The 16,027-nt window shown below is 42.9% G+C and overlaps 1 protein-coding gene and 1 long non-coding RNA gene across 2 annotated transcripts in view; one reads left to right on the forward strand and one right to left on the reverse strand.

Annotated features, from left to right (window-relative positions):
- LOC141578590 (uncharacterized) overlaps positions 1–16,027 on the reverse strand; it is a 32,054-nt gene that overhangs the window by 7,651 nt on the left and 8,376 nt on the right. The window contains exon 2 of the long non-coding RNA XR_012509013.1: positions 7,123–7,213. This is a non-coding gene — a long non-coding RNA (uncharacterized LOC141578590). The remainder of the gene's footprint in view (positions 1–7,122; positions 7,214–16,027) is intronic.
- Positions 1,628–13,060, forward strand: LOC105062873 (cytochrome P450 2G1). Its single transcript, XM_010947288.3, has 9 exons — positions 1,628–3,537; positions 4,133–4,295; positions 5,622–5,771; positions 7,104–7,264; positions 7,515–7,691; positions 8,969–9,110; positions 10,383–10,570; positions 10,697–10,838; positions 11,935–13,060. Exons 1-9 carry the CDS (start codon positions 3,358–3,360, stop codon positions 12,114–12,116), a joined length of 1,485 nt encoding a protein of 494 aa, XP_010945590.1. The 5' UTR covers positions 1,628–3,357; the 3' UTR covers positions 12,117–13,060.

Raw genomic sequence — 16,027 nt, forward strand, 5'->3', positions numbered from 1 at the left:
CGTACAGTTTAGCAGCATTAAATACATTCACTTTGTTGTACAGGCATTGCCACTATCCATCTCCGGAACTTTCTTATCATCCTGAACTGAAACTGTGCCCATTAAACAACTCTCCACTTCTCATTCATTTTTAATAACTTTTTTGCTTTATATAGACTTCTTGGTTAACAGTTCTTTTTCCTTTTGACATTTTAAAGATACCATTCCACCGTCTTCTTGCTTACATGATTTGTGATCAGATGTCTGCTAGAATACTTGTTTTTAGTTTTCATGGGTAAACATGTATTTTTTTTTTTTTTTTGGCTGCCTCCAAAATTCTCTCTTTGTCTTTGGTTTCCTGAGGTTTGAATATAATATGCTTATATGTGGGTTTGGGGGTGTTCATCCTGTTGGTGTCCTTTGAACTTCTTGGATCTGTGATTTGGCTTCTGTCACTACTTTTGGGGAAAAAAATGTCAGGTGGTATTTTTTTTTCTAATATTTCCACTACCTCATTATCTCTTTCTTCTTCTGGTATTCCAGTCACGCACATTTTACACCACTGGATACAGGAGTAACTTTATCTTAGCGTAACCACTAAGAAAGTTCTTCCATCCCTATGGAAGAATGGAGAGGATAAAGAAGGAGGGAGAGGAGAGGAGAGGAAAGCGAAAAGTGGTGATGGCAGAGGCGAGGGAGAGAAAATGAGGGAAGAAAGAAGGAAGATATGGAAGGGAGAGTCTTTGAAATAGAGAAGAGAGAGAGAGAAAGGGAATACAGAGAGGAGGACTTGAGAAAAGAGAGGGGGGAAGGAAGGAAAGGAGAAAAAGTGAGGGGAAAGAGGAAGAAAGAGGAGGAGGAGGGAAATAAAAAAGCATAATTCTCAAAATAGATGACCATGAGTCAAAGATTATCTAATTCACAACTGAGGGAATCAAGTGTAAAGAAAACTAGTCCAAAAGATAAATGAAACACTAGGATTTTTATAGTAAATAAAGAGAAAAAAAAGTGGGGGGAAAAGAAATGCTGAGCTAACTACAAAACTGGTTAATGTCTAATTTACTGCTTTTTTTTTTTTTTTTTCATTTTAGGGGGAAGGTCACCTTCTCTAACAAACAGGAAGGATCATCACCATGAGTTAGTTTTATGGGATTGTAAAATGCTTAGATCTGATCAATTGTGTAAAGGAAATTACATTCTATTTTGAAATGGGATTATCGTTAAATGTGCCTGTTGGGAAATATGCTTAGCTTCACATGAAAAAGTCCCATAATTACTTTTTTTAACTGAAGTACAATCGATTTACAATGTTGTATTAGTTTCTGGTATGTAACAAAGTGATTCAAGTATTCAATATATATATTGTTTTTCATATGTGTTTCCATTATGGTTTATTACAGGATATTGAATATAGTTCCCTGTGCTATAAAGTAGGACCTTATTGTTTGTTTTATATAAAGTCATAATTACTTTTTAAAAATTTCCATGTTTGGGATAATTTTTCTTAGCAGGAGAAAAGAAATCCAGAACCTCCATTCACTATCCTTTTCACCCTTTGATAGGAGAGTGACCCCATGCCAAACTCAACTTCTAGAATTCAGTTTCTAAGATTCTCCAAGTTTTGTTTTTGTTTTTGTTTTGTCTTGTTTTGCTTTCTGGAACTGAGAGCGACAGCTGTGCACTGGCTGTACCTTCCTGCTCCCACTGAAACTATCCAGGGGGAGGTGAAAGGTCATCCTGCCCCGCTCCCCACAGCGCCTCCTTTTCCTAAAGTTGATCCTCCGCTGCCGGCTGGAAGAATCCACAGAGCACTGGGAGCTTAAAATGATAGAAGTCTGGAATCCTCAAACTTTAGAACAACAGATTTGGCGAACCACAGAATCTTAGAATAATGCCACCTGGTGGAGGCTGTTTAGCTCGCTCTTGGAACCATACCATAAAACACCTCCTTATTATAACAGGTCTCCTTAGACTGTGCATGAGGATCTCCCAGGCTCACCTAACTTGCCTCCCTAGAAAAAAAAAAAAATTCAATTCTAGCTAGCCTCCCGTCTACTTAACCAGAAAAGAAGACAACAGAGTGGGATGGTGAGAGGGGCTGTTCTAAGAATGCTTTCTCTTTCATTTCCTGGCTGAATGGGAAGACCAGACTCACAGCCACCACCATCACAGATAATTAAGAGACATTCTGATTGGGTATAAGTTTGTGTGTTCGGAGGAGGTTAGAATGGAAGAAAGAGGCAAAAGAAGGAGGCAGCCGAGAGCTGACTTTACTCCATGAAGGACAGTCTAGCAGCAGATCCGAGATCCAGAAGGTGATGCTGTGTGAGTCGCTCGGTTTCCCCAGAATTCCTGCCACTTCTGGACATGGGCTCGGGCTAGACAGCCAAGCCGTGTTCCAGAACTGCGGGCTCCTTAAGGGATTCGTTTTCCAAGTCTGAGAATCCAGATGCATGAGAAGGGCTTTGGATCTCATTTAATAACATGTATAGGTAAGATGTAATACCCAGGAATTTTGTTTCAGGTCAGTAAAGAAGACTTACAAATATTTGGTACAAAAAGGGTTGAAAACCATTTATTTAGATGATTACAGAGAGCAATCACTAGCCCGTGTCTCTAGAGGTGGCCTTCTAGATTGGAACTCAGAGGTGGTCCCTGCATCTTAGACTTTGAAAATGAATGTGTGCACACACACACACACACACACGAAAAGTTCTGATAAACCAATATAGGCAATTTCTGGTTGTTACTATTTAATATTATCCTCAGTAAAAACAATAGAACATGTTGGATTAAGCCCTTTCAATGGAGTTATTTCTTTTGCTATTCTAAATCTTCATTTTCCTGACTTTATTTTTTTTAACTGATTAATTAAGACCCGGTAAAGAGAGAGAAGCCACCCCTGTTCTCTATCAAGACTTTCTAAAAGAGTGTGGTTATCCTCTCTACAGACAGAGAAGCTGGGGCCAGGAGGGCTGGGTGATTTGCCCAATGAAGAAAAAAAAAATTGGAACTGAAATTTGAACTCAGGTTTTCTGATTCCTTACTGAAATAGCCTAAACATGTTGTTCGTCTGCTTCCCACGTCCTACCAGACATGTTGAACCAGAGGCTGAGCTGAGGGAGAACCGAAGGACTGGAAACACGAAGAAAGGAGAATGACCCGAGTGGATTTCCCTGGGTGAATTTAATCCACCTTTATTCAGGTGGGAGATTATAGGTTATATAACCACCCCCCAGACAAAGCAATCTCTTCCCTGATGGTATCCATACCCGGAAACCTTGAATCCCAGGGTGTTCAGATTTCTGCACAGCTGATTTCCCAGAAGGTATTTAGGCAGGATCTGGTGCCCTGGATACCACCCCTCCACCTGGCACCATGGAGCTGGGAGGGGCCTTCACCATCTTTCTGGCACTCTGCTTGTCTTGTCTCCTCATCCTCATCGCCTGGAAACGGATCAGCAAGGGGGGAAAGCTACCCCCTGGTCCCACACCGATACCTTTCCTGGGGAACCTGTTGCAAGTTCGTACTGATGCCACTTTTCAGTCTTTCATGAAGGTGAGTCTGTCTACTCCTCTCGCAGAGCTGGAAGCAACTAATTCTCTAAACAGATCATGTAGGACTTTCTGACTTCTAAAACACAGACTCTTGGAAACACAGACTTTATGAGCCGTAGATTTCTGGAATTCCAGAATCTTAAAGTCTTGGAAACGCAGACTCCTAGCACATTGGAACTTAAGACTCTCAAAATCTCAAGACTTTGGAAGGAAAGTATTTTCTATCTTTAAACACAGAACTCTTGCACTCTGTTGGTCTTCAAACTTTGAGACTCAGTATCATGAAATCTTATGATTCTAGAAATTTAGCATTTCAGAGGGAGAAGCATGGATCTTGGAGTTCCATCTCATCTAGGTCCATCATTTTACAGACGTGGAAACCAAGGCTTGTGGAGGTGTTGGGGGAATTTGCCCAGGATCACAGAAGTCAAGACTTCTGTATCTTTTTCTCAATAGTCTTTCCCAGCCCAGGACTCACCTTAACTGTTATTTCTGCATTTTTATCTCCTTGAAATCTCCATCCCCTAAAATCCTCAATTGGTTGTTACTTGGTACGCAAATCAGCCCCCTCCTCTTATGTCTTCCTTCACTTCCAGCTCAGGGAGAAATATGGTCCAGTCTTCACCGTGTACATGGGTCCCCGGCCAGTAGTTGTTTTGTGTGGACATGAAGCAGTGAAGGAGGCCCTGGTAGACCGAGCAGATGAGTTCAGTGGCCGTGGAGAATTGGCTTCAATAGAGCGAAACTTCCAAGGTTATGGTAGGTAACATCAGCAATAAAAACAAAATGTAATCACATGGTGTAATGCTCTTCCTAAGTCCTATCCAGCTTCTTTGGTAAGTACTCTAAATGAATTATCGCAGTGACTCCTTTGAGAGAGCTATTAATGCCCTACTAATTTTGCAAATGAGGAAGTTGAGGATGAGAAAGTTTAGGTTATAACAGTAAGTGGTAGAACCATTTTATTTCAAACCTAAACCATCTGACTCCAGAGTATCTTCTGTGTAACTTGTGTTCTTATTTTTAATGGATTAGTGACATTGTGCACTCACTCAAGCCCTCACAGCCAACCTTACTTCTTATTTTCCTAAACATACACTTACACCCAATTCATTGGTCTCTACCTCCTCCATTCAGACAGACACCTTTCTAATGTTACCTATTCATCCATCTCTAACTGCCCACATCCTTCAATTCCAAGCAGCCTCACACTATTTTTTTGATACTTCCATCCTTATACTTTCCCTTCCATCCATCCATTTTTCCATTGATCCATACATCCACCAAAAAATCCATTCATTAATCAGACTTTCTATACAAATATTTTCCATCCAATTTATCTATACAGCTATCAAGTAACTTTCTGTTTACCCATCTATCCATCATTCCATCATCCATTTATCCTTCCATCATTTATCCACCCATTAATATTTCAGTCATCCATGTTCCTTCCAATGATTTATCCATCCATCTCAGACCATCCATCCATTAACCCTTTGCCCATTCTTTAAATTTTTCATCCACCCAACCACCAGTCATTCTAGTCATAAACTCTTCCTCCCATTCATTAATCTGCCAAAATTATTTCATTAAACTTCCAAACATTAATTCACCTATCCACGCACATCCAGGAATTTCTAAATACTTCTTACTGCCTGGTAAGTCCTTTTGTTTAGATATATTGAGGTACAGATGTGATCTTCTAGAGAATCCAAGTAGTATGGAGAAAATAGGCATGTCCCCATTCCAGGGCTCTCTATGTGCCATTCTGTCTATAGCTCCCTCCATGTTCCCATGCATCTATCCAGTGATTTGTCCAGTGCTAGGTCTCTATCCTGTAAGAAATGCTCCTTGATCTCCCCCAGTCATCACTAGCCTGATTCCCTGTCCTTCACCTCAGTCCTGGACTGTTTTTGAGGGTCCTCTAGGGATGGAACTTTAGTCTCCCCACTAAGCCTGGGAGGTTGAAGGGGCTTCCTCAAAAGCAGAGTCTACAGATGCCACGTTCTAGCACCTTCCCAGTCCAGCACACAGTTGGGCACAAAAAGGAGAGGAGACAGGAGCCTGACACTGAGACTCTGGCAGGTGTAGCTCTGGCTAACGGAGAACGATGGAGGATTCTCCGACGCTTCTCCCTGACCATTCTTCGGGACTTCGGGATGGGAAAGCGGAGCATTGAGGAGCGGATCCAGGAGGAGGCTGGCTTTCTCCTAGAAGAATTACGCAAGACCAAGGGTATGGGGGATGCAAGGGGGTGGGCTACAAGGGGACTGGGTTGCTGTGGAGCGCTCAGTCGTGAGAAGATGGGCCTTGGTGGGAGAAAGCTTTGAGATGGGAGAGGATGAAAAAGATTAAAGATTTATTGAGGTTTCCAGCCAGGTTTCATGTTAAAAGTTAACATGGAGAGCAGTCCCTCTGAGCTGAGAAGCTGTCTCCTGGGCTTGAAGTTCTCAGAAAGTCTGCAGAATAAAACATAATTCTTAACTTAAAAACAAAAAAAGTTAACATGAAAGATCCTTAGAAACCACTTGACCAGAAGATTTAATCAATGGATCTGCAGGAGTTTTTGAGCTCCTGATATCACTTGGGCAATATGTGAGTTTCTGCCTTTTTCTGGTGACAAGATTTAAATTTTATTACATCGGTCTACCTACCTACCTGTCTTCTACCTAGCTGGGTAGATATTCACACATACACATACAAAAACACGTAATTTTGGGAAACACTATTTCTAAGTGTACCGTTCAGTAGTGTTACATATATTCACAATGCTGAGAAACAGTTCTTTAGAACTACTTTTCTATCGTGCAAATCTGAAACTCTATACCATTTCATTATATTTTTAAAGGAATCCATTGCCCACACAAAAATAAGGTCTGGAAAGGCTGGGGTTTAGAGAAAAAAGACACAGAGGTAGAGAAATACAGAGATGAATAGATTAGATACAGAAATCTAAATTAAAGATTCCTCCTCTGGGCTCCCTGGAGGCTAAATGGTCTGCACAAAGACTCAAATGTCCATGTACCCCCAGAAACTTATATGCAAAACTGCATATGTGTGAATATATGCATTGTCCTTGAGAAATTGTCCCCAGATCCACTGACCTGACTGGTGTCCTGTTCTACAGATGGTGCAACTGAGACCAAGGGAAGGATTTTCTTAATAGCTCAATCATAGAGGTAGACAGAATCCAGCCATCCTTTTTTTTGTTTGTTTTAATGTGCCCTTTACCACTTCTTTCCCAAATCTGTGAGTCTCCAGTACAAACAATTAAATACTAATAACAAAAAATAATGATTAAGCTCAATCAGCATTTCTTGGGTGTTTACTACATGCCAGGCAAGGTGCTAAGCATTTTACATGGATAATTACATTGAATTTTCATGAGCCAATGAAGTGGCTACTAAATTAACTTGCAAATTAGGAAAGCTAGATTAAAAACCCAAAAATGAAGTAACCAACCAATGCTATTAAGCAGTTGAGCCAGGATTCCTATCTGCGACTGAATGATTTCACATCCCATGTTCCTAAGCATGGCCCCCAACAAAGACAATTTCCATCACCCAGGTACCCCCATCGAACCCACCTTCTTCCTGAGCCGCACTGTCTCCAACGTCATCAGTTCTGTTGTCTTCGGAAGCCGCTTTGACTATGAGGACAAGCAGTTCCTGAAGCTGCTGCAGATGATCAATGAGAGTTTCATTGAGATGAGCACACCCTGGGCCCAGGTGCCACCCGCCACCTCCCTGCCCACCCCCCCACCTCAGCTAACTAAGCCCCTGCCTATACCTCACTTAATCCTCCCCACAGTCCTGGGAGGCAAGTATTGAAATGCCCTGAGTCTCCAAGAAGCAAAGAGCCTCCTCCAATTCTCAGACCCAGTGCTGGATGTTGAGCCCAGCTATCTGACTCCAGACCCAGCCCCTGCTGGCCTCCAGGGCCCATTGCTGACAGCCCTGCTCTGCTTATCCCCTCCAGCTCTATGACATGTACTCTGGAATCATGCAATATTTGCCAGGAAGACACAATCGCATCTATTACTTGGTAGAGGAGCTCAAGGACTTCATTGCATCTAGGGTCAAGATCAACGAAGCATCCCTTGATCCTCAAAACCCACGGGACTTTATCGACTGCTTCCTCATCAAGATGCACCAGGTACCTCCTCTCCTTTCCCAACCCTTTCCTCTCATGGCCTCAACCCCTAGCATCTGCAACCTTAAACTCTTCTGTAAACATGTTGGTGACAAAAGAGCAAGCATTCTTTCACATGGTTTACTTTTATTTATAGACGAGATATAGAAACTATAAAGGCATAAACTCTTAAACTCTTAAACTTTGAATCAAAAAATTCTAGGAACATGGAAACTTAAATTCTTAACACCTTTCTAATCATGTGTGCCAGAGACTTACAACTGTAGAAAAGTAGGATGAATCTTCTACTTAGAATCTGAGGAGCTTAGACATTTATAGTCTAAATTTTTGAGTTTTTTACTCAAAAGCTTTTTATATTTCCAGACTTTAAACTCCAACTTTAGTGGGAGAGGCTGTAGCTCAGTGGTAGAGTGCATGCTTTGCATACACAAGGTCCTGGGTTCAATCCCCAGTACCTCCTCTAAAAATAAATAAGTAAACCTAATTACCTTTCCCCCCGAATAAAAAATTTAAAAAGTAAACTCCAAGTTTAGAGCGTAAAGCCTTGGAGATGTGGAGGGGAGAATATAGCTTAAGTGGTAGAGCACATGCTTAGCGTGCAGGAGGGTTCAATCCCCTAATTACCTCACCCCACAAAAAATTTTTTTTAAAGTCTTGGAGATATAAAAATTTAGAAGCTTAGTATCTCTGTATCATAGAGTCTCACAATTTTAGAAATTTAGAAAATTGTATTTTTCTATATTTCTTATTTCTGCAAAATTTGTATTTTATAGACCCTCTGTACTTAGCAGTTTAAAATTATGTCCCCTAATATTCTAGAACTTTCTTTTCTTTTTTTTTTTTAATTGAAGTTCAGTCAGTTACAGTGCATCAGTTTCTGGTGCACAGCACACTGTCCCAGTCATGCACATACATACATATATTCATTTTCATATTCTTTTTTGTAAAAGTTATTGCAAGATATTGAACACAATTCCCTGTGCTATACAGAAGAAACTTTTCTAGAACTTTCAATTCCGTCAAGGCAATCTCTACTTTCTTCTCCCCCATCCTCCCCATTTTTCACTATACTCCAACTACACTGGCTTCCTCTTTGTTGTTCCTCTGGCACACCAGGAGCACTTCTGCCTCAGGGCCTTTGCTCTGGCTGTTTCTTCTCCCACATACTCACCTAGTTTTCCCATCTGTTGTGTTTTCCCTAAGGCCTACCCTCTACACAGAGAGAACATAAGGTAAAGACAGAGGAGGGTGTTTCTCTTCATTATCCTTCTCATTTTCAGGATAAAAGTAATCCCCACACGGAATTCAACCTCAAGAACTTGGTCCTCACCACTCTCAACCTCTTCTTCGCCGGCACCGAGACTGTGAGCTCTACACTGCGCTATGGAATGCTGCTAATGATGAAGCATCCTGAGGTGGAAGGTGAGTGTGCACCTGAGCTGCTTACCTGGTAACTCTCATTCCCAATGGGAAAGAAGACATAATCTTGAAAATTTACACCCCACAGCTTTAGACTCTTCACAATTTGGAATCTCAGGATCTCTGGCTTGGCAGGCCATTTAATTTAATCTTGTGCTTGGTGCCTGTATTGGCTTCTTACGGCTGCTATAACAAATTACCAGAGACTTAGTATCTCATTGCTTCCATTGTCACATCTCCTTCTCTGACTCTGACCCTCCTGCCTCCTTCTTATACAGACACTTGTGAGTACATTTAGAGCCAACCTGGATTATCCTGGATAATCTTCCCATCTCAAAATCCTTAACTGAATTATATCTGCAAAGTGCCCTTGGTCATGTAGCATTCACAGGTTCCAGGGATTAAGAGGTGGATATCTCTGATGGCCGTTATTTAGCCAGCTGGAGTGCCAGAATCAAATAGAATCCATCTCCAATAAATTGCCATCTGGTCTAGTTGGGTAACTCCAGTAAATGAGGAACTCATTACTCGCTTAAGGAAAATCCCCAATTTTGGCCCCTCTCCCTTCTAAGGCAGTTGAAAACAAGCCAACAAATTTCTCTTGTTACAGATGATGGGAGAGACTTAACTTGTTTCCACTCCAGCTCATCTAGTCTTTCCTTCACTGAGTTGTCTTTTACTAACCTAAATCATCAGATATTTAAAGGACGCCTTCTGTGTGCTAAGCACTGACCTAGCTACTTGCACACTGGATTTTATGTAAATTTCATAACTCTATGAGCTTATTAGACATTTTGAAGATGAAGAAACGGAGGTTCAGAAGGTAAAGTCATTTTTCGCAAGATCATTCATCTGGGAAGTGCAGAGAGGAGTAAGTGCACCAGTAGTGTTCTTAGTCACTGTCACATAATTGCTGTCATTGGCTTCAGTCCTGTCTTCGTTATCGATCGTGCCTCTTTCCCATCCTGAAAGCCCAGCTGGGACCAGGACACTGTCCTCACCATCAGCCTTCCGTGGTTCCTCAGGGTTTTCAAGATAAAGATCAAACGTCCCAGCTAACATTCAAGTCTCTGGGTTGCGTGTCTCCCAATGGTCTGATGAGGATTTATTAGCCCCACTAACATGGCAAGTGTTAAGAATTAAGAGACAATCCAAACACACATGGCCTGCTCCCTCAGGGTCCACAGGTGCTAAAGGTAAAATCCCATGGCCCAACCCTGGCCTCCAAAAACATCTCCTCTGTCATTGTCTGTTATGTTTTCTGGTCTCTTCCAGCCAAGATCCATGAAGAGATTGACCAGGTGATTGGACCGCACCGGATCCCAAGTGTAGATGACCGGGTCAAGATGCCCTACACAGACGCCGTGATCCATGAGATACAGAGACTGACAGACATCGTGCCCATGGGTGTCCCCCATAATGTCATCCGGGACACTCATTTCCGAGGCTACCTTCTGCCCAAGGTGGGGCTGCACCTTCATTGTCACCCCTCCTTCCCCTGTATCCTTCTCTTCTCCTGGTTCCCTACTGTACTCCACACTTCACACTCCAGCACTGATTTCTCCTAACTGCCCCCATCTTCACCCCAGGGCACTGATGTGTTCCCTCTGCTTGGCTCGGTCCTCAAAGACCCCAAATACTTCCGCTACCCAGATGCCTTCTATCCCCAACACTTCCTGGATGAGCAGGGCCGCTTCAAGAAGAATGAAGCCTTTGTGCCTTTTTCTTCTGGTAGGTGTTTATGATCTGAGTTTCCCTACCCCCACCCCAGGAACATGCTAGAAATGTCCTCCAACCATTGATCTGTATTTGACATTCAGGTGTGAATGGGAAATTCAGTGCTATTTCATAGAATCATAAAATCCTAGAATCCCAGAATCCCAGAATGCCAGAATCATGGAATATTAGAACCACTGACTCTGATCATTAGAAGAATAGCACTAAACAGAGCTCGGCAAACTTTTTCTAAGGACCAAATGGAATATATTTTAAGTTTTGCTGGTCATATGGTCTCTGTCTGAACTATGCAGTCTGAATTACTCACCGCCATTGTACTACAAAAGCAACCATAGACATTCGTAAATAAATGAGCATGTCTGTGATGCCATAAAAACTATAGATACTAAAATTTGAATTTTGTTTAATTTTCGCATGTTACAAAAGCTTATGTTTCTTCTGATTTTTTTCAACCACTTAAAAATGTTCAAAGAGTCTTAGTTTGCAGGCAGGACAAAAACAGACAGCAGGGAGGATCTGCCCAATGAACAGTAGCTTTGTGACTCATAATATCTTGGAACAATTGTATTTTAAGTATAAGCCACTTTGAATCTGGAGACAGTGCAGTGATTAGGAAACAGGACCCCACTTCACCATTTACAAACGGTGGGGCCATGGTTGAGTTGCTTCAGCTGTAAAATGGAGATTAATCTCTCCAAACCATTAGAAAGGTGACTGACAAACAGTAAACACTTTTTTTATCACCATGTCTGGCATCCAGAAGGCGTTTCGAAAACCTTTAAGAACTTGAACAGTCTTCAAATTCGCAGATCCTTTAGAACCATTCCATCTTAGAATCTGATGGAATTCAAGCCATCAGGGAAGTCGTTTCCATGTATTGAGCCCCATAAGTGGCAGTTCTTAGCAGAACACCAACTGTAGAAATTCACTGTATCTTTATAATAACCCTAAACAGTGGCTATTATCCCGATCCCAGAGATGCTGAGGAAAGAGCTGAGGCTCGGAGGCGTGGTGAGGCCAGAGCACTCCCCATGCCCCCATTATCCGGTGCAGGTGTAACCCTCCCTCCCGCCCTCCCCTGTGCCCACAGGAAAGCGCATCTGCCTGGGTGAGGCCATGGCTCGCATGGAACTCTTTCTCTACTTCACCTCCATCCTTCAGAACTTCTCCCTACGCTCGCTGGTGCCACCCGCTGACATCGATATCACCCCCAAGGTCTCGGGCTTTGGCAACATCCCTCCGACCTATGAGCTCTGCCTCATGGCCCGCTGAGCGCCCCTACTGGGCGCAGAAGGAATCGCTGGAAGGAATCTGCCCACGTGCACAGGCGCACCCATCTCCTCTCCCTAAACTCACACAACAGCCCTAAGAAAAGGCACTCTTACACTGTCATGGGACCACAGGTCAGCAGGGGTCACCCCAAAATATAGAGCTGTCTATCTTCTCTACATCCAATAGAAAAGCAATGTCTCGTCCAAGACTTTGGTAAAAGCTTGCAGATTTTTACGTTCATTTGTCCACCTCCAGTTAGGTTTCTGTCTGTACCAAATTCTTGTTGTAGATTCCATGTCTGTATGTTGTTCCCTTGTCTTTTCACTGATAATGACCAAAATCCGAGTCACAATGCTTTCTCTTTGATTCTCATATTCACCACTCTCAAAAAGGCAGCAAAGAGCTCAAGACTGCTGCGAATAGTAAGTTTATGGCGTATTTGTGTGACATCAGTAAGCACTGCAACAAAAGCAAAGTCATAAAACAGTCTTTTCAACTCCTTTATCTTTACTGATCCTTTCCTCCTGCTCATCACCAGGGGTTTCCCACCGGTTGGGCCTTCCTTGTAACACCTCCACCACCTTGCTGGGCTCATTGCCTCTTCCTCCCCTTCATCTCACTTTCTAAACCTGGTTTCCTGGTTGTTCTTATCAGAACTCCCAGTTCCAAACACTCTCCCATCCATTCTGAGGCATAGTTAAATCGCCCACAGCGCTGTCATTCCATTTCTAAACTCCTTCAACTTGCTCAGCTGATTAAAGCCCTCCTTCCTGTTTATTTTATTCAATGAATGTTTTTCAAATACCCAACATGTGTGGGCACGCTCTTCAGGTGAACAAGAGAGACGAAACTCCTGCCCTCGTGGAACTTACATTCTAGTGGGGAAGATAGACCACGAAGAATCAATCAATCAATGATACAGTGCATTAGAAAAACAAAGTAGGGAGACGGGATAGGGAATTCCAGAACTGGAATTTGAAATTGGTGGCATGGGTGGTTTCACAAGGCAGTGAGGAGCGAGCTGTGCAGATATCCGGGAAGGGAGTGTTCCTGGCAGAACAATTAAAAGAGCAGAGAGAAGAGGGGAATAGCTCAGTGATAGAGCACGTGCTTAGCATGCACAAGGTCCTGGGTTCAATCCTCAGTACCTCCATTAATTTTTTTAAAAGAAGAGCAGAATTGTAAGACAAGGCTGTGTGTGCACTCAAGAATCCACAGGGAGAGATGTGTGGCTGAAGTGGAGGAGGAAGGAAGAGTGTAGGTGTAAATGAGATGAGCGCAGAGGGTTAAAGGGCCAGATTGTGTGGGATCTTGTGGGCCTTGGTGAGGACTTGAGTGCAATGGAGGTTGGTGAACATAGGGTGACGTGTATTGACATGTTTTTAAAGGCTCACACAAGCTGTTGTATGATGAATAAACTGAGGGACTGAGAACAAAAGCAAGGACCAATTAGGAAGCTTCAACAAGCAGTGATGTTGGCTCAGCAGAACCCTGATGCCTGAAGATGATTGATTAGCTCTCAAAATGAGTGGGAATTCTGGAAAACCAGGCTAAGAATATGATTGAGGGGAAAAGAGTTGTGCCTGGAGAACATTAGCCAAGATAATGGGCAGAACCACCCAACTAGGGGCTGCTGCCACCACTGCCACCCCACCCAACCCCCGGGGAATTAACACTACTGTCTTGGAAGCCTTGACCCATCGTAGCCACTGTGGACGACTTCCTAACTGCCCCTGCATTTTTGTGTCACTTCCTCAAGCCAGGTTCAAAGTTCCCAGCAGGATGGACCCAGTTAGCCCAGCCATTATTCGATGTTAAAACTTTAGGGCTCAGAGTGTGGTGAGGAAGAAGTCATGGCACCCCTTCAGCTGCTGTGGTGGGAGGCAAAGCCTTTCCCCTGATGAGGAGTCACTCAACAGGGGCTTTTCCAAAACTGGAAGGGAATTTTGAGACTGGGTATGTGATAAACAACAAATGCTATGAGGGACAAAATGTGTGTTGGGTCTTCTGGGAAGCAGAGGCTCAGACAGAGCTGGGAGGGTGTCCTTTTACTGGGGGGTAATGTGTGTGAAGGATGGAAGAGGATGGGTCAGGAAAAGTCTTCAGACCAGGATACAGATCTGATACCCATGAAAGGAAAGAAGGGAGGAAGAAAAATTGGGCAGTGAGAGACTTGGAAAGATAGCTGACTCACAGCCCCATCTGAAGTGAAGACTGCTATTAGGCATGTCGCACATTGGGCTAGAAATGGTCAAGCCTTGTCTCCGATTCCTCTTAGTTACCGGAAGGACGTGGATGCTGCTGCAAGATGAGGCTGTCAGCTGACGGCACTCCTGAGGCTGAATGGCAAGTTCTCCCTTGAAGGGAGATCTTAGCAGCACATCCCTGTGCCTGCCACCGTCACAAACATATATCAGTAAAGCTTTTTGTGAACACAGCGCATCAGAGTTACAGGCACCACTCTAAGTCCAGTAGTCATCTAGCATGCTTAGCTGTGAAAAACCTTGCTCAAATTACCTGGTATACAAGTCTAATCCATAAGGCAGGGCAGAGAATGGCTGGATTTTCCCTGGGTAAAGCATGGAAGAGCTCTAGACCCTCAAAAGAGCCTTGACCTTATTGATAAGGCGAGTCGATTAGAAATTTCCTAGAAATTCCGAGGGCTATAAGGCTGGAGTTGTTCAACACACGTCCCTATTTTAATGGGGCCCTGTGGGAGGACCTGATGACCTACTGGTGACTAGAATGGAGTCATTCACTGACCACAAGGGGCTCAAACGGTCCAGAGAGGAAGACTGACTGATCTCTGGACAGTGACAGCCCAGGGTGGCCAGAGCCTTGATGGAAGGACAGGATACGGTTGAAGATTACGATGCAAGAAGAGGAGCCCGGGGGTTTGGGGTGACACCAGGTGGTATGAGACAGGTTTGAGAAATCGATATCCCTTTCATTTCCTTGGACTGAATTCTTTCTCAGAAATTGGTGAATCAATTGTCTTTATACGGTCACTGTTAGGACGAGCCAATCAGGATATACAAGTCAGAGAGGACATTGTCTTTACTATGGGTATTTGGATTTCTTTTCTTTTCTTTTTTTTTTTTTTTTTTTTTGATCTTTTAAAAAAAGTTGATTGAGATATAACTCACATGTCATAAAATTCCCCCACTCAAAGTGTAGAACAAAATGGTTTTTGATACCTTCATAGATAGGGGCAACCATCACTGCAGTCAATTTTAGAACATTTTCATCACTTTGTTCAAAAATAAGCCTCAGACTTTCTAGATGTCACTCCCTTAACTCATCACCCAACTCTCCACCCTAAGCAACAACTAATCTATGTTCAGCCTCTGTGGATTCTCTGTTCCTGACTTTCACTTAAATGGAGTCATACAACATGTGGTCCTTTGTGACTGGCTTCTTTCACCAGGCACAGTGTTTTCAAGGTTCCTGCTAGTGGTTGTATGTATCAGTACTTTATTCCTTTTTATGGGCGAATAAAATTCCATTGTATGGCTATACCATATTTTGGTTATCTATTCATCTGTTGATGGATGTAATAGCTTCCTAGGGCTGGTAGCCCTAGGTACCTATCAAAGTATCACAAACTGGGCAGCTTTAAAAAAAAAACAACAGAAACTTTGGCCATGGCTCATGACTTAGCTTATTTCCACTGAGATGCTGATGAACATAAGGGCTGGTGTTTGCGAGACAAACTTGTGTTTGAAAGAAGTTTTCCAAGTAGATAAGGTATATTTGAACATGTGACAATTGATATATACAGAACAGAGGGTTTTGTTTTCTTTGTCTCTGTCATGGTGGTAGCAGGGGTGAATTTCGCAAAGGTGCCAAATATCTGTAGGACATACTAAATCTGAGAATTTTTTTTTTAACTGCTGCCCCATAGAGAATTT

This window comes from Camelus bactrianus, chromosome 9, assembly GCF_048773025.1.
Source record: "Camelus bactrianus isolate YW-2024 breed Bactrian camel chromosome 9, ASM4877302v1, whole genome shotgun sequence".
Lineage (NCBI taxonomy): Eukaryota > Metazoa > Chordata > Mammalia > Artiodactyla > Camelidae > Camelus > Camelus bactrianus.

What these genes read in the sequence shown, in the direction of transcription:
- LOC105062873 (XM_010947288.3), top strand. Translation starts at nt 3,358, where the DNA reads ATGGAGCTGGGAGGGGCCTTCACCATCTTTCTGGCACTCTGCTTGTCT. An exon ending in AGAATTACGCAAGACCAAGG is followed by an intron (nt 5,772 to 7,103) that starts GTATGGGGGATG and finishes TCCATCACCCAG; the next exon opens with GTACCCCCATCGAACCCACC. An exon ending in GAAGCATCCTGAGGTGGAAG is followed by an intron (nt 9,111 to 10,382) that starts GTGAGTGTGCAC and finishes GGTCTCTTCCAG; the next exon opens with CCAAGATCCATGAAGAGATT.